Genomic DNA, 18,145 nt, shown 5'->3' with positions numbered 1-18,145 from the left:
AAGTGTCCTTCTCCTACTTCTGTTTTGGCCTGTGTATTGATTTTGGCACGAGTTCCATTTCGTCAAAAGCTTACGTCAATATGCATATAGAGATTTACAGTGACTGTACCAAAATCAAGACTTTAATGGGGTATGGTAAATACCTGTGTTCCAATCTTGTTACCAGTTTGGTGCTCCATGATTGCCAAGGAAAATTATAGGAAGAAGTGAAATGTTAGCACACTGTCTAGGAAAACTGCTCAAAGTTTATGATTTTTAAAAGATGCTTTAATACTTTGGATGGTATCGAGGAGTAATTCAGGTTAGTTATGAGGACACCCAAAAAAGACTCACAGATTAGGTTTAATATTGAAGCTATGACTTTTTAATAATACAGGGTGATGAAATAAGTTGATACTCCCATTTCTCAAAATACCAAGCCCAGGGAAAAATGCTTGCAACCTCCTGGACAGTTCTGGTGCAATGGAAGAACCTCAAGGCATATCCTTAGCCTGACCTCCTAAGAAAACACCAACGTGCTTGTGCTGCCTCTCTTTGTCCCTTGTGGTGCGCTTGAAGAAGTCAAGGAAACTGAGATTTAATAATATTAAAAGCCCATCAGTTTTGTGAATATAGACAAGTGAGGGAAGAGAAGCATAACTGTAAATCTTTCTGCTCACAACATACTGTTTTAAGTAGTAAATATGTTAACAGATTTGACAAAATATTCTGATTAGCTATGTTCTTCTGTTTGGAGGAACTCTGAATACTGTAAAAATTTTAAGTTTCCAATCAATTAAGCTCTATCATAGTGCATGCCCTTAGGCTAAGAAGCATGGCTTGCAGTAATGGAAATTTTAATAGAAAATTCAACTATTTTAGCTAACCAGCAAGGTCTCAGACTACTGGTACTTCCTCGTAGCCACAATTGCAGAGAGGAGTAACAGCACACGCCATCTGCTGTATACTTGTATTATTAGTTTATATGGTAATATAAACTAGACAAGAATGAGGACCTGTTCTTTCTAAATTTCTTTAGAACTAAATTTTTTAAATACACTTAAGAATTTTCTTCTTGATAATACAGACCCCAGATTTACAAAGACTTAACAATAAGAACAAGTAGCCCATTTATGCCAAAGGAAATATTCGTAAACTTAATTAAGAATGTGCATAACAAAACAGAGCCTTAAATATTTATTTTTTAACATTACCAGTGATATTAATTATTTGTGTTTTCAGCGATGAATTCCCTCTACAGCATGTACATATAAAGCAACAGACAACACCCTGAAGAGTTTACAATAAGAAAGACAGACCCTAAAGAATGGGACCTACCATGTAAGTAGAGTGAATTTCCAATAAATTTCAGATGTTACACAAGGGCAACAATTGTTTGTCATATGCACAGACCCTGACTGAAGCACTGTCTCTGCCCCACAGAATTTAGTGTAAACTGACAGGGCAGATAGGGAACGGGAAACTGCAATGTAGGAGAACTGAACTGTACCTTACACACACAAGGAAGTTATGGGTGACAATATCAGTGTAAGAGGAGAACCCTACGACAAAGCTAGGTATATACTCACAAGGTAATTAACTTAGTTTACAGAACAACTGTACAAAATTGTTTTTTCAGTTCTGTTTTTGCTTACAGTGCCAACACTCTTTTGACGCTCATTCAACCCTGGCAGTATCTTTTTTCAAAATCAAAGCTCCCAGCCACCTTGACTTTCAGCTGCTTCTCAGTATCCATTTCTGTAGTGTTTCTTGCTGTTTCTCTTGCACATGCAGAGCTCTGCCATCTGGTCCTCATGGCCGATATTTTACACACACGCCCCCACCCTGAAAAATCCCTTGGGCCACATGATTCACCATGTATTCAAACCTTGCCATGTGCCTGTTTTTTGTGTAGTAGCCCCTACTGATGTAAATCCCTTGTTTCATAAGGGCTCTCAATTGCCTTTTTCACTGAAGGCAAGGTGGCTGTGACACCTGCCACTTTCTAAGATATTTAACCAAACCTAAAACATTATTACACTGTTGTTTGGCTGAGTGGGAACCATATTTTTTTTCCCAGTGGGAAGTGCTGCCAGAAAGGTATTAAACTTTCTAGACTATTAAGTAATGTGGAAAAATTATATTTCAATAAGAAAATTTCCTTTATGCCTTTTCATGCCTTAGGAATACACTTCCTGTTTCACTTGGCTCAAGTAGCCCATGCACTAAATCAGTGCAAAAATCTTTCAATAAACTCTACATAGAATCTGTCCAAATGCTACCATAGAGTTCAGAGGGCTATGAAAGAAAACAGGACAATGGTCTGCAACAGAAGGTGTTAGCCAAATTAGACACACAACTCAGCAAAATCAGGCAGCAAATATTCAGGCACTTTGATGTAGTTTGGACAGATTTTGTTCATAAACCACTGCTACCTAGAGAGCAGCTATTTATAGGGAACACATACTGTTTCTTGGGTTATTTTCTCTGCTATGCTTTAAATCAGGGGTGCCAACTATGTGGGCCAAAATGGCCTACCTGATATATGCACGGCCAGTGTGCTGTATTTTCAATCTCACCTTTCATTAGAAACTGAGCCTTGGCTTTGCAGTTGTGGGGGGAAAAAAACCCACTTTACAAACTTGAAGAGCGTATAAATCAACATGGTAATGTCTCAGCCGGATACAGTAGGTGCTGAGGGGCAGTTTCAAGTTTCTGTTCCTCACTGAAGTGTGAATTCTCAAGCCAAGTTCTTTTATAAAAAATGGGTAACACAAGGTTAAGATCATCCTATGCTTTTCTGGAACATCAAACACAATGACTGATCTCTGAAAAGCATGAAATGAACAAGCAAGTGTCTGCCAACACCACCATAACTCTGCCCCCATGGATCTGGGCGATATGTGTGTCTCCCAGATGTGCTGGCACGGCTTCACTGAGCGATGGGGAGGAATTTGTCAACACAGGCTGGCAGAGCTATCATAGTGATGCTGGATCTCATCTTCTACCTCTGTGCTGAGAAGCGAATCTGGAGATTTGCCGGAGAGAGGGATTCAGAATTCCCTGTTTCAGGCAAGATCTGCAGATTGTGTTTGCGTTGGTAGCTGTGCTTGGTTTTACCATGGGAACAGTCAGAAGCAGTGGGTTCAGGAGTGATGCACAGGCTTGCTCGTGGCTGAGTGAGAGCACAGGGCTCTGTGACAGATCTGCATGAAATTAATCAGCATCAGATGCTTTTCTGCATCCAGATTGGCAGCAGAGAATAAATCCCATCAGGAAGTAATTTTGGAAAATGTAGGGAAAGGGCCTGTAAATAGCTTTCCTTGCAACACAATGTGTTTTTACCCAGTATCCAACCCATCTCTTTAGTATACACCCCTAAAATCCCTCTGGTTTATGCCTTCCTGTGTCTTCATTACCAGCAATCCACCTGACCCAGCAAGAACTGAGATGTTATTTTTTTCAAAATTAGAGCACTCTTTGCAGTGTCTCCTTTCTTCAGATTACTCTTTCCCCTTCTCCCATTCCCAAACCAAGTAATTCCTGGTAGAGAGAGATATTTTCTTTTAATGTACTTGCTGGTTTAGAGACAAGGGAGGATTGAACCAATAGGAGTGTATGTTAATTAGGATGACCACAGCACCAAAGCTGCATTCAGCTTCTTTAGTTTACATAGCAGGGATAAGTATGGAGTAGGTGACTCCACCGTGGGTGGCCAAATCTGGGTTACACTCCCCAAAAGTTGGTTGGTAGATTCCACTAAACCTGAAATGTATGGAGTTGTACTTTTTTGTGAGGCTTTTGAGAACCTGAAGTTTAAATGATCCCAGGTCTGGCTTGCTAAATACGCTTTCCAATATATGAGCTACAATGCAAACTGAACAAGCATGTGTTTTTCAGAGCCATTAGAAGAGTCAGGCTTTGATCAACACTTCATTGCTGCATTGGTTGTGCAATACCCATCACTCTTGCACCTGGCCCAGGCAGGAAGCTCTCAAACCTTTTGGACAAGAATGTGGGGAAACTGTAAATATTCATAGGAGGAGAAAAAAGGATGGCAAAGTAGGCTGTAATAGAAAGGACTGTGGATGAAACAGGGGCAGGCTTTTGCTGAGTAACATATGGCACCAACATTAAAAGGCAGTTAACGTGAAGTTCGAGTCTTCCCCTCTGGTACTTGTGCAAACTTCCTACAGAAAGGCAGCAACTGCAGACTGAAGAGATGATAAAATCCTCTGTTTATATCCCTATGGGAGACACCATAATTTCTGCCTGTTTTTGTTGAGTGCTAGAAGTATGCAGAGAGCTAAGCAGGATGCACTTGCTCTGTCATTGTCTGGCTGGGAAGAAGCTCATACATAGGAATGGAGGTTTGGCAAGAGCCAGAGAGGTTTGTGGCTTCACTAGACAAAGGACAGGCCCAGACTGAGTTTATCATCTCAGATGTAAGAGTAGCCATTAACCCAGCCAAAGCAAACCCTGCAAAGACACAGCAATGCTCAGAGTAGGCTAATCGGTAACTTGAGGCGCTGGAAATAAACCCAGTTGTAATTGTGTCATGTTTGCTTAAGAGCTGTGATTTTTGGCCCCTGCCGTGCTTGTGTGAGCTGGATGGGTTGATGGTGCAGAGTGGCCTGGCTGGAGGTCCTCACTGTGAGCCACCGGAGTGGGTCAGGAAGGTATTTGAGCAATTGTGGCGGTGGTATGGTCTGGTGTGCAGAGTGGGCTGGCTGGAGGTCCTCACTGTGAGCCACCAGAGTGGGTCGGGAAGGTATTTGAGCAATCGTGGCGGTGGCATGGTCTGGTGTGCGCAGGCACATAGAGGGCAGCAACCTGCCAGCGCTGCTCCAGCCCACAGGTCATCGCCAAACACGGACTGGCACGCTGCCCTGTGTGAGCTTGACACTGCTGTCCTTGACGGCATGTTTCCTGTGCTTTTTCTCCCTTCCTACACACATTTCACCCTTCCTGCCTCTCCTTGTAACAACAGGCACACTGTCAAGTTCCCAGTTGCTTACTGGGATTAACATAGTAGCTCCGATTTCTTAAGGCGGGGAGATTTCCTGGTTAAAACCATTCTAATTAAACTTACATCTCTCATAATGCTAAAAATGCCCCTGTGTAAAAGGCAGCTGAATACTTGTAAAATGTCAGTGCCCCTAGACCTTTAATGGTCTTAGGAGTCTAACAATAGTATAGACAAGTGCCTGTTCAAAGATACAGAACTCCAGACAAATGGAAGAAACAAATATAGCATCCCTCCAAATCAGACATCTTGACAAAAATCTTCCAAGTACGATACATATCTGGCTGCATATTTGTCAAGTTTTTTATTGGCTTGAAATACACACACACATGCAGCCCATAGCAAATCCTTTCTACTGTAGATCTGGGTGGGCACCTCTGTTTTCCTTTTAGGATTCAGTTTTGGACCTGGGCAAAAGTGTTCTCACTGAACAGGCCTCCAAGCCAGCCAGGGCTAGCCACAGAGGAGGGTAACAGCTGCACGAGCTTTAATTCCTCTCCCCACCCTCCCACACAAATGTGCCCCTCAATCCTCTGTCTGGAGAAGCTAGAGAGAGCAACATATAGCTCCCCCACTTCCCTGCCAGCTCTACTGGCATTTCCTATTATGCGGCCAATTGCATGTTAGGCACTGAGACCATAAAGTATTTTTTCATGTGGGCAGCTGAGCGGTGGTAAAACTACACTCTCTTTTGGTCACACACACCCCCCCCCCCCAGATGTTCGTGACACTTTTTTACCCCCCCTTATGCAACACGTCAGGCATTTGTGATAATTTACTGCCACAGGAACCACTTCCTGCACACTGCTAGCAGCAAGTCTTCCTGGACTACTGGCAGGCATTGTGCAGGAAAAAGAAAAAGCAACATGGAGGGGAAGACGTTGGGAAGTAAAGGGAACCCCGTTCTCCATCAGCAGCTCCCAGAAGAGAGAGGGGGAGAAAAGTAGCAATGGCTTTGTGGATTTAGTGGAAACTAACTTCAGTTTGGAAATAGCAATGCCCTGCCCTCTTGAAGGTTAAAATAATTAAAGTATCTGGCAAAGGTATTTTAAGACTTACCTTGAAAAACCAAAAAAAGCTAAAGCAAGTACGCAAATAAATTAGAAACTAGGCAAAGATAAGAAGAGAGCCTGTGGGAATCAAGTCTAAACAAAAGGCAGGGGCTACACAGCGAGAAAACCACAAACGGCAGGGGTTGACAAGTAAAACCTACAGTTCACTGCAAACATGAAAGATGCAGTTGTATTGCGCACCTCCTCTTCCCAGGTGTAGCTGTCTCCACAAGGTGAAGGGCAGTAATGAATCAAGCTCCTTCCCTCTCTTCCTGTATTTTCTATTCAATTATTTGCAGGCTGTGCAAGTTCTGCTTTATTTCCCCTCTCCATATGCTGCACTCTCCTCCTGTTTTTTTTTTTATTCTGAATGGTGCATTTGGCCTCTCTCCCATTTCTTTCTCCTCAGTGTGTGCCCCCTGCTCTGCCAAGATCTGCTGTCTTTGTAACCTCCGCTGTGCACATATGCTGGCTCTCCATCTACCCTCCCTGCCACCCCCTGCTTCTGGGCCATCAAGTGTCCCTTCGCTTCACTCCAGCATTTTTGCCAGGGGGCCCATTAGCCAGCCAGAAAAGGAACAATTTTGCTATGGCCGCTGCTCCCGTTTTCATGCTGCCGGCTCCTCTCCACCGATCAAGGGGAACCCATGTTGCTCCCGTAGTACAGCTGATTGGTAGCGAAGGCAAAGACGGCTCTGCAGCTGCTTAGCAACTGGGAGCTGCTGTTATGCAGCAGCACAGAAAGGCAATGGATGGCACAGCATTCCCTAATTCTGCACATTCTGGCCCACTCAGCTGAAAACCATGGCTTAGTGGACCAGCTGGGGCACTCCCAACTGTCCTGTCAAAAAATAAATCAACATAGGGATCCTTAACTGCAGATTTGAGAGCAATGGCAACAATGTCAAGGGCAAAACTGTGTTGGTCTTGTATCGTACATTGTTTGCATCACACCAGTTAGAAGAAACTGCTCCGATTCCGAAGCTAAACTCATTCCATTCGACCTTTGTCATCGCTTTCTGGCTGCAACATTTTATACTTCGTCACTTAGAATGTTCCCTGTATGTGCTACATTTGTTAAAAAGGCTCACAGCTCTCCAGCTACCATCACATCTAGACTGTTTAATGATAGGTGTCCAGATACACAAGTATTTCAATGCATAAAAATCCTTTTAGATTACTTATCTGTATCTTCATTTCCTTTTGATGCAAGCTCTGTGAGTGCCCAAATTCTTTAAATGGTACATTCTTGTCATTCTTTTTTTTTTTTTAAACTGTACTGTTTAGGCCATGAAGCACTGAACTGAAATGTTCTATAATTTGATGGGTTTAGAATGTTGATTAGAATTGCCAACCTTCTTGATTTATTTCATGATTTTTATAAGCTTGAAAGTATTCTAAAAAAATAACCGGTTGTACATTCTGATGGAATCATAGCATTTAAATAGCAGCTGCATTTCAATAGGCAAGGAGCAACACAAAACATTCTCCAAGTCAGGTGTTGAAACAGCTTCTTTATTCCTGTATAGCTCAAGAATTATTAGATCTCTGAAAGCACTCACTACCTATCTTACGGAGGTGGCTTTGTCATAATACTAGCAGAAATAAAATGAACAGATACAGTTTAAAAAGAAACCAAAAACCCCATCGCTGGCAAATATCCAACATGTCCATCAAAAGTTGTATGGATCTTGAACAAAAGAAATGTTTGTTCCACTATTGGGTATCACCATACATCTCTCTGCACCCAGGCAGCCAAACAACACAGCAGACTAGTGATTCCCCATCATTGTTCAATGCTTACATCCCATGCATCCTCAAAGCATGCTGGGACACAGGTGAAATCTGTCAGGAGGTTGCTTCTTTTGGCTGAGAAATTCCCTAGACAGATCATCTGCTGTTCTTAGGAAGAAATGAAAAATTTCATGGCAAAAAAAATGAGCAGGCAAATACCCTGTCCATATTCCTACTCAATATTCCTTTGATATTCTTAGCCTGGTTTCCTAAAAATAAAACAGTCTAATGTGACTGTGTTGTTCTGTGTCATTTTTCCTCTCCTTCCTCCAATCTCAATCAAATAAGGCAGTGGGGAAGAAGTCCCAAACGTATTTAGGTCTTGAACAAATAGCTGAGTAAGAGTACATAGTAGAGGCACCACCACCTCGGTCTCAGTGAAAGGCAGGCAGAACTCGGCCCTTGCCCTTACCAAGGGGCAGTACCACTGCCTGGTTGGCCCCTGTGGAGCTCCCAGCCAGCACATTATCCCTTGCTCTGCCAGACAGGGCAAGCAAGACTGGGAAAGAACTGGAAGATTTGTCAGGGGGCATTTATGGACCCAAATCCATGGGAAACAAAGCTTCACGCGTTTAGCTGCCGAGAGAGAAACTGTTTTAAGAAATTGCAAGTTTTGGTGGTAAATGGTAATAGCACTAGTAGGAAATGTCTGCAAGAGGGCTTATGTGCCATACTTCAAGCCCTGTGAAGCATTTATGTGATTATAAGTAGGAGAATATAAGAGCAAGACAGCATAATCAAATGGACTAGAATCTGGAGCGGGCTGCGCTGCACCCCGCCAATGCACCGGGGGGAGAGAGGCCACCACTCCCTGCCGCTCATCACATGGCTCTTTGTTTGAGACACGAAGACACAAAGGTCTCAAAATGCAGTTGTAACCACTGTGTCCTAGAGCTGTCATCGTTCTTTTATGGGCCCTGCAACTACCTGTTTTGCACCCTAAATTATTTAATGGCTACGTTGTAGACAATAGGGCAGGCAAATGCTGCAGTGTGCCTTCTGGCTCCCTTCCAGTGCCTAAACTGGGCTTTCTTCCCATGAAACTGGGGTGTGGCAAGAGGATGGTGTACATCCAAACCTTCTCCTGACACAGTATTGACACAGCTGAGGTGTACACACACCTGGAACGAGGGAACTCCTACAGTGGAGACAGCAGCAGTTGTTTATCTGGAAGAAAATATAAAATCATTACCAATCAAGTTTGTAGGTGACACTCAACAGTAGCAGGAAGGGGTATTAAAAAAAAAAAAAGCCATTGCAAGCAACAATGCTGTCTACAGACTTGGCCTTTTCAAGAGGGCCAAGCGTAAAGCCATACATGCAGAACAAAGGGCACAAACCAATGGGACAGGGGTGCCATCCTAAGAGGGAGCAGATCTGAGAGTATGTTAGGAGCCATGCTGGGAAACCAGCTGAACATGGGCTGGTGTAATCCCTGGATGCCTAACAGAGACATCTCAGCCAGGAGGGCTGTTGGCGTGGGTATGATCACCACTCATCACTCTGTCCCCTTCTGCCCAGATAAAAATGGTGAAAAACTGGAGTGTTCACAGGGAACCACGACAGGAGTGACTACAGGATTAGTTAAAATGGACCCAAGGGGGAGCTCTGCAAGTCTGCAGCTGGACTGTTACATGCTCAGTTGATCTGTCTGTACACAACATGGGGACAGAAATCTGGTCATGGAGCACTCCTCTGTCAAGTAGACTGAGACACAGAAACATCCAGAAACTGAAAGCAGAAACTAGACAAGTTTAAAAAGGTATTTTGACTTCTAGTATGTCAGGTAGATTTTGATGAAAACAACTTAGCAACTCTTATTTTACTCTCTCTCTCACAGCCCATTTAAAAATTAAAATCTGATGTTTTTCTAAGATGCAGGTATGCTGCAGTTACATTCTTTCAAATGAGAAAAAGCAACAAATTCACGAAGATCTCATGACCTGCATAATGCAGGAAGTCAAACTAGATGAACCTGGGTCTCTTTTGTCTTTCATAATCTATTAATCTAGTTGCCTTGCACAAGCAGTGGATTGTGACATGAAAACCTTCAATATAAAGGATTCTGTGTACAAGCCAGCCTAAAACAAAATGTTGTAAACAGTCACGCTCATTGTTTGGCAGAACAGCTGGATATTTTTTATTTCACTTTTCTTCTCAATCTAATTTGTTCTTGTTGCAACACTTTGCCAAAGAAATTAAATCACTTCTTATTGATAACAGACAGTGAAATAATTAGCATAAGAGTTTTCCACTCAACAATGCAGGGGAGGGACGCTGTGGGCAAGAACAAACCCCTTTGCTTCAAGAATGTGCACAGAGTCACCACAAGCTGTTCAGGGAAAAAAAAATGGGTTTTTTTTTTTTCCCTTTCCCCTGAAAGATCTCTTTCTTTCTCTAAAGAGTCTCACACAGTAAACCAGGGTCAATCTAACTCAAGTATGAAAGTCTGGTTTGACCTTTCTGGGATTTAAACATGCTGTACCAGAACATTTAGCTTTTCAGATACAAGGTTCAGCCATGAAACCAACCACTCTGAGAATGCAACCAGTCTCAACTGCCTTGGTGACTTTTGAACTACATTGAACATTACAGTCATTGAGAAACTCTAAAAACAGAAAGAAATTTTCAGCTCAGACTTACAAAAACAATTTCCAGAAGTGCTGAGGACCCACACAATTCACTGGGTCCGCACGGTGGGCTCGCTGTACAACGCCTGCTGCCCCAGCAATTTCTGGCCCTGGTTTGCACATATGCGGCGCTAGGCACACGCTTTAGGACCTCTCCCAGCTGGAACAGTTCATGGATTCTACCATCGGGAACGGCTGTCCTGAACAATGATTAATTGCAGACAAAGATCATAGTCCTAGAAAAATGCGCAGAGAGGTGCAAGTACAGACAAAGCTGTCTAAGCTCCCACAGTATTATGGTCTGGCTGAATCGTTTCAAAGCCTGTGTTAGGTAGAGCTAGTTTGCTTCAGGGTTAAACAGACCAACGTTAAGGTTTAAATGCAGATATTACTAATATCTAAATATTTATTTAAACATAAAATTTAAATCCCAGGAAAGTTAATAGCCAATGCTGTTTAAATCTTTTTCTTTTAATCACTTCACGTGCTGACTTAATTCATTATGATGCAAACTGCAGAAACGTTTTCATTACAGTTCAAAAAATCCCTACAAAACCACGAACAGACCTACACCGTACTTTGATCTACACGTCGCCTGTTTCAGCCATTTCCAGGAAGCCAAAATGCTTTTCACCTCTATTGAGAAATAGCAGAGGAGCATTTTAATGGTGTTTAGCTAAGAATAACGTCACCGTTTCTTCCAAGTTTATTAGCAGATTATTATTTAAAGCAATGGTAAACCAGGAAGGCAGTCGCGCTGCTGGCACGAGCGAGGGCCAGGCGTTTAAAGAGGGCCCTGGCCAGACAAGGCGCATCTTGCAGGGACCGAGCGGCGGGTCTGGCGGCCGCGGACCGCCATGGCTCCCGCAGCTGCACCCCGAGATGAGGGCACAGAGCGAACAAGTAGCGTTTTAAAGCCAGCCTGGCCATGCGGAGACTTTTTTTTTTTCCTCCCCCTCCATGGAAACGTGTTATGTTTTGTGCGGACGGTTTGTCGCTTGTTCTCGACAGAGCCTGACCCGGTGAGGACCGGGGCGCGGGGGGGGGGGGGGGGGGGGGGGACGGACGGGACGACGACAAGAAATGAAGAGATGAGCGTAAGCCCTCGCGTCGTTGCGAAAGGTGCAGGCTGCGGTGCCTCCTTCGCGGCAGCACCCTGCTCCCTCGCAGGAAAACACCCCTGAGCCTCGGCACATACCACAGCACAGGTTTTACAAACCCACGGAGCGGCTGGTCCTGAGCCGCAGGTACTGGCGGGCAGGGCGCACCCTGCCCGGCACATGCCGCTCCCGCAGGCAGCCTCTGCCAAGCAGCCACTTACCTTCTCCCTCCCACAGGGTCCGCAGGACGGTCCTGCTCTAGCCTTACCAGGGAGGCCACCTCTCTACAAGTGTTTGCTTTTCCTCCCTGTCCTGCCCTCTGAAGTGGTTGCTCAAGCCAGGCTTTCCTAGCTCACCTAATTTGGGTCTGCAGTGGAGCACAAGGTGCAACTCCCCGCAGAGCACAGCGAGGCTTGTAAAGCTCCGAAATAACCCCCACGCCTCCACCCAAAGCGAGCTGCAGGAAAATCTGTTCGGGGGAGAGGAAAAAAAAAAAAAAAAAAAAAAAAGGAAAAAAGAGAAAAAGATAAAAAAAAAGAAAAACAAAACCAAAACAGGCACATGTAACACCTCGGAAGGCCATGGCGACTCGCACTGCAGCACGGCAGCCGGCTCCGCGCCAGCCCCGGTTGCGGGCCCGGGAGCTCGGCGCTGCAGGCCGGCCGGGCCGGGCCAGGCCGGGCCATCCCACCCCGGCTGCGGGCGGGAGGAGGCAGGGCAGCGGCTGCCCCGGCGGAGCGGCTGGGCGATGGCGGAGGGGGGGAAAGCCCAGGAGGGGCAGGAGAAGGAAAACAACAAAGAGCCATGTGACGAGCGGTGGGGAGCGGCGGCCTCACTCCCCCCGGCGCGTTGGCGGGGCGCAGCGCAGCCCGCTCCAGGCGGGGAGGCTGGCGACGCCGCCCTGCTCCTCCCGCGGCCAGCGCTGCCTGCTCATTTGCCTGGCTTACCCCCCTCCATCCCCCACAACTGCCTCCTTTTTGGTTGTTTTCTTTTTTTTGAGGGGGGACGACGACGACGACTGTTGTTTGTTCCTCTTAATTTTTTCTCTCTTTCTCTGCATTAGGCTACTTTCATCTTTTGGTATTTATAAAAGCAAGCAAGCGGGAGGCTGCGGCGGGGGGAAGGGAGGAAGGCGGGCGGCTTTATTTATAGGCACCCAGGGCTTCGCCTGCATTATGCGAGCTGCCTTTGTCCTCCCCCCCACCTCGTCCCCAGCCGGGCTGGAGTGCTGCCAGCCCCACTGCCCGCAGCGCTGCCTCCCGCTGCTGCAGGGCGCTCCCCGGCGCGGCCATGTTGTGCGCGGCAGCCGCGGGGAGAAAAAGCCGCCAGGCGCCCCACTCCCTCCTCGGCTTCGCTTTTCACAACCCCTCACAAAGCGGTGGGGGAAGGGGGGGGCGGGAAAGGGGGGAGAGAGGAGGGAAAAAAAAAAAAAAAAGACAAAAAAAAGGCCATTTCCCTCCAGTGATCGGGACGCGAAGCGCCGCCAGGCAGTGGGGGAGAGCCCGCCTCGCCGCCGCCCCAGCCCTGAGGAGAACGCGGCGCCGAAGGAGAAGCCATGATGGCGGCTACCCTCACACAACATGGAGCGCGACCGGGAGCGCCCTGCCCGCCGCCAGCCGCCCCTCCCGGCGCCCGGGACACGGTGCTTCCGCAGGCTTTCACATAATAAAACCACCAGACTTCGGCGGGGAGGCCATTTCATGGGCTGGGTGGCTGCACTAAAGCACAACTGCTGTGAATATCAACTGCGTCACGGCTCTCCAACTGTAAAACTCAGGCTGCAAAGGGTCCCTCACTTGGAAGGAAACTCCCTCATTTTGGATTTACTTCCAGACCTCCTTTTTTCCCCCCTCTCTCCAAGTCACTGCCTCTCGGTATGAAGGATTTTACAGTGCTTTTTAGTGAGACATCCGCCATTAAGACTCACCGTCTTGAAAAAACACCCCCCCCATTTTGTTGCTTTTTTTTTTTGGTTCGAGCTTCTGTAATTAGACGGATAAAACATGGTAGGGATCCCTACCGCCACCACCACCACCGCCTTTTCGCCTTTTTTAAAATCAACCTCAGTAACATCTTACTGTTCGCAGGCAGATTTTTTTTTTTTTTGTGCGTTCAATTTAACAGTCACGTAACGCCTGCAATGGATTCACGGCGTCTCTCCGCAAAAAAAAAAAACCCAGGGCTGCGGACGACCAAGCGCTTTGTGCAGAAAGAGAAATCCCTCCCTGAAAATAGACGTTTCAGAGACGCTGTTAGATGTATCTGAGGAGAAGGAGATCGCCACCGCTCATACAGACGACCATTAGGATCTTTCCGCCCAGGACAATAACATTAGCCGCACAGGCCTGGTCTATATGTTTCTCTGCAAGGGCAAAAGGGTTTACTTACCCGCGCACCATAGTTGAATGCAGCTCTGAAGGTGAAGTTGTTACGCTTTTTTAAAATAACGGCTATAAATATATATGATCTGTATCACCACTTCTCTCGTAAGTTTGCAAGTCAAAGCAGATCTTGTTAAGATAGTTACAGATCTTTGTATGGCAGTGGTCTAGCATCCAAAAAAAAAAAGGGGGGGGGGGGAAGCTATAGAGAAAGTTGTCCAGCTATGTTGACTGACCGTACGCAGTGAGGACTCCTACTCGAGGCTTAAATCTACCTTCCTGTGGCAGATTTACTCAGTACATAAAAAGGACGTTCAGTGTTTTTCCACAGAGCACGCAAACACTAAAAATATTCTCCTAAATAGTTTTAGGAGGCACATGTTAGTGTGAAAACACCTGGTTAACATTTACTGGTTGTAAACAACTTTTAAGCATCTCTTAGCGAGATTTTTGCTTTATAACTAAAATATTTCAAAAAGCATAAATTGGTTTAGATAAACAGACAAAAACATAAGACATGCAAATGAAGGCTTAGCAATCAGGACCACTTCAGTAACATTAACATGAAAACTACACTTAGCAAGGACAGAATGGATTGGGTACTTACAACGTAAGAGGAAAGAAAGAAAAAAAGCTTATCATAGTACAATTGCCTTTTTTTTTTTGCCAGAGTTCACTATTCCTATGCCTATATTTAAAACGTTACCTTGTAAGCACCAAAGGAGTTAATAAAAATGGCCAGGATTCAAGTGTTTAATACAGGAAATACTCTCTAAAATTTATTGTTCGGTCATCAGAGAGCTGTATAAAGCTTAAAAAAAAAAAAACAAAAAAAAATTAAAAATAATGTATTTACTTTTTTTTGGCATTCGAAATTGTTAACTGCTGACATAGGGCGTGCCATGACCTAGTTACACAAGACAAAGATGGATCCCGAACCATAAGGGAAAAAAAAATCCGCACTTTTTTTTAAAATTTTTTTGTTTGTTTGTTTTTAAATCTTCCTTCTTCAGTGAGTCCTCTACCATGGTGCCAGATATTAACACCACCCCGAGCGCTCCCCCGCAAGTGGACGGTGTGGATTCATATGGCGGATCCCCCTTTTGGAACAAAGGAAAAGCCCAGTTGGCCATTTCGCTCCATTGCAGAAAAATGGCTGCCTGATCTGTTGGCCTCTCCTTAGCTGTCTGCTGAAGGATGTTTTTACACCGCCGTCTAATAACTCAAGCCCCATGGAAGCTGCTCGCCCATTGGCTGCGGCCGCCCCGCTGCCTTTAACCAGCCAATTGCCCGACCGCGGCCGAGCCGCCGCGGCCCCGCGGACCGAGCGCAGCTCGCGCCATGCGCCCGCCGCGCTCCACCCGGCTCCGCGCCCCGGCGAGCGGCGGAGGGACCGCGCCGCCCGGCCTTTAATACCTAAAACAAAATGGAAGCTCCCTGCTGATTGGCTGCCGCCGGCTCCGGACCTTTAATAAGCAAAACTGCTCCCCTCCTTAGTCCCCCTCCCTCCCTCCCTCCCTGTGTAGTCGCCGTACGGTGGCGGCGGCGGCCCCCCTCCGCCGCCGCCATCCCTCCCCCGCCGCAGCAGGGCGGCGGGCTCCGCGATCCGCCCGCCCCCACGGCCGCCCGGTCCGGGCTCGCCGAAGTCTTCCCCTAAAAAAAAAAAAAAAAAAAAAAAAAAAACTACTTGTCCCACCTATAGGTCCATCTTGTTTAGAAACAGTTTGCGCTAAGGTAAATGCAGCGGGCAGATTCCACTCACCCCCCCGCATGCTGTTAACCCCGGGGCGGGGAGGAAAAAAAAATAAACCCACCCCGGCGGCAGCCCATGCGGCGGCGCTCGGCGGCGGCGGGGCGGCGGCGGGCGGCCGCGGGCCGGGGGCTGCGCGGCGCGGCCGCCGTGAATGTGCAGGCGGCGGAGGGCGGTTAGGCGTTCGCGGCGCTCGCAGCGGTGTATTGTGGGAGGCCGCCGCCGCCAGCAGCGAGCACACACAATATGTGGTGGCTCGCGAAAACGGGAGGCAGGAGCCTGGCGGCCAGCCCGCGCCGGTAACCGGCCCCATGTGAGACGGGAGCTCGCCTTTCGCCGCCCGGAGACGATCGGCCACCGAGCGCGATGTCTTTCCGAGAGATCAAGGCGGGGGAAAAAGCCAAGCACCCTGAAGATCATGGCAAAAAGCAGAGTTCAAGTGAGATTGGGTCTTTTTTTTTTTTTTTTTTTTTTCCTCCTCCTCTCCTCCTCCTCCCTCTCTGCCTCTTGTCTGGCTGGGGTGGAGGGGGGGACCCGGCTGGCAATTCCCCCATTTTAGGGCTCGCTTCGCGGTGGATTTCCTCCCTGCCTGGGTGTGTAGAGCGGGCGGCTTGTTTAAAAAAAACCCAAAAAACCGAAGAGGTCTTTGTTGAATATTTTTTTTAACTTTATGGTTTTCCGTGTTTGTTTTTTTTTTTTCTTCTCCCCTTCCCCCTTATTTTCCCCCCCCCGCCCCCCCCTCCCCGTCCAGGTTGGATCAACGGAATGGAGAACAGCACGCAAGCCAGCACTTCTGTCGAGAAAAGAAATCACCATTGGAGAAGTTACAAGTTGATTATTGACCCGGCTCTGAAAAAAGGACAGCACAAACTCTACCGTTACGATGGGCAACATTTCAGCATGCCTGTGAGTGGGGGGGGGGGGGGGTCGTGGGTTTCCCCCATTGTGTTATGCCCCCCCCCCCCGCCCCGCCTGCCGGCCTCCGTCTTACCGGCGTTTTGGGGGCTGGGGGTCCCTCCGGGTCGTGGTAATCCCTGCCGTAGCACATTCGTGTGGGAGGGGGGTCTGGGGGACACACATGCAGTCACCAAAGTTACTGCCACCTGACACTCTGTATTCAACTGTCAGGAGCCCGAGAAGGAGCCCAAACCTGCGGCTTTATTTCTGTGGTTCCAATCTGTGTGCGTTTCCCAGCAGTATTGCAATTTGACACGTGTGTGTGTGTGTGTGTGTGTGTGTGTGCGCTTTCCCCTTCCCTTGAGACAGCCCGTGCTTCCTTGGGGTTTATTTTTTCTTTTATTTGTGTCTTACATTTCAAGCCCTGTTATTGCTGGTTTTGTGCTTTTTCTCCTCCTCCTTCTCCTCCTCCTCCTCCCAGAACTCTGGAATCGCTCCTGTGGATTGTGTCAGGGATCCCAGAATAGGGCGAATATGGACCAAAACTAAGGAGTTGGAGCTGTCTGTCCCCAAATTCAAGGTACTGCCCTGACTTTTGGGTTTAGCTCTGTATTCTTGTTTATCTGGGAGTGAAGCTTCAGTTCCAAGTAGTTTAATGGACCGTTTAAATGACAGTCATATTCCTATTAACATTATTATTTGGCAGACTGTTTAACAATAATCCTGTTCTATAAAGATACAGAGAAATCAGTGCATCTGTCTAATGAGATCACTTGGAGGTTTTGGAGCTGTGTCTTGGGGGCTTCTCGGGCGGGGGGCAGTGGAGGGGGGCTCTCTGCTGACAGTACTGCTCAAAATACATGTTTGTAGCCCAGAAAGGAGCCGGTTTCAATGAACGGCTGCAGCAGCAGAGGCTCTGCTCAGCTCCGGGGTTCATCCCAGAGCCTTGGAGGCAGTTTTCTTTCCCCAAAGTTTGCAGGATGCTTTAACCCTCTCCCTCCCGTGCCATCCTTATGCCCTCCCTCATGCTCGTTAATGATGACGATTATTTTTATTGCCTCCCACCTTGTGCCTGTTTCCAGATTGATGAATTTTATGTGGGGCCAGTGCCTCCCAAGCAGGTCACCTTTGCCAAGCTGAACGACAACATCCGTGAAAACTTTTTGACCGACATGTGCAAGAAATACGGCGAAGTGGAAGAGGTGGAGATTCTCTACAACCCCAAGAACAAGAAGCACCTGGGCATTGCCAAAGTCATCTTTGCCACTGTCAAAGGTGCCCGGGAGGCCGTCCAGCACCTTCACAACACCTCCGTCATGGGCAACATCATCCACGTGGAGCTGGATACGAAAGGTGAGGGGGCACATTTCGGCCTCACGCGTTTGTGTTTTGCAGTGCCCCTGCCCGTCCCTCTCCCAAGACGAGAGGCTGTTGCAGATCGTAAGGGCCCGGCAATTAAAAATACGGAGGGAGTGCTCTTGTCCCCCTGCAAGCGGGTCTGGTTTCTGGGGCCTTTGCAAGTCACGTGGAGCCAAA

At 47.1% G+C, this 18,145-nt stretch overlaps 1 protein-coding gene and 1 long non-coding RNA gene across 6 annotated transcripts in view; both read left to right on the top strand.

The window, feature by feature from the left end:
• Window positions 1–576: 576 nt before the first annotated feature.
• On the top strand, window positions 577–9,119 carry LOC126040997 (uncharacterized). Its single transcript, XR_007506750.1, has 2 exons — window positions 577–4,658; window positions 4,751–9,119. It is a non-coding gene; the product is annotated as an uncharacterized LOC126040997 (long non-coding RNA).
• A 6,408-nt stretch (window positions 9,120–15,527) lies between these two features.
• SETD1B (SET domain containing 1B, histone lysine methyltransferase) overlaps window positions 15,528–18,145 on the top strand; it is a 57,208-nt gene continuing 54,590 nt past the window's right edge. For 4 of the 5 annotated variants that reach the window (XR_007506745.1, XR_007506744.1, XR_007506743.1 and 1 more), the window contains exons 1-4: window positions 15,528–16,151; window positions 16,464–16,618; window positions 17,091–17,189; window positions 17,692–17,962. Coding sequence is in view for 2 of the 5 variants with exons in the window: in XM_049806141.1 (XP_049662098.1) it covers window positions 16,079–16,151; window positions 16,464–16,618; window positions 17,091–17,189; window positions 17,692–17,962 (598 nt within the window). In the remaining 3 variants the exon portion in view is untranslated. Of the gene's footprint in view, window positions 16,152–16,224; window positions 16,306–16,463; window positions 16,619–17,090; window positions 17,190–17,691; window positions 17,963–18,145 lie in introns of those variants that run through there. The other variant, XM_049806142.1, reaches the window with a different exon arrangement.

The sequence above is a fragment of the Accipiter gentilis genome, chromosome 7, assembly GCF_929443795.1.
Source record: "Accipiter gentilis chromosome 7, bAccGen1.1, whole genome shotgun sequence".
Lineage (NCBI taxonomy): Eukaryota > Metazoa > Chordata > Aves > Accipitriformes > Accipitridae > Astur > Astur gentilis.
Note: the sequence above shows the minus strand (reverse complement) of the source record. Positions and strands in the feature narration are given on the sequence as shown.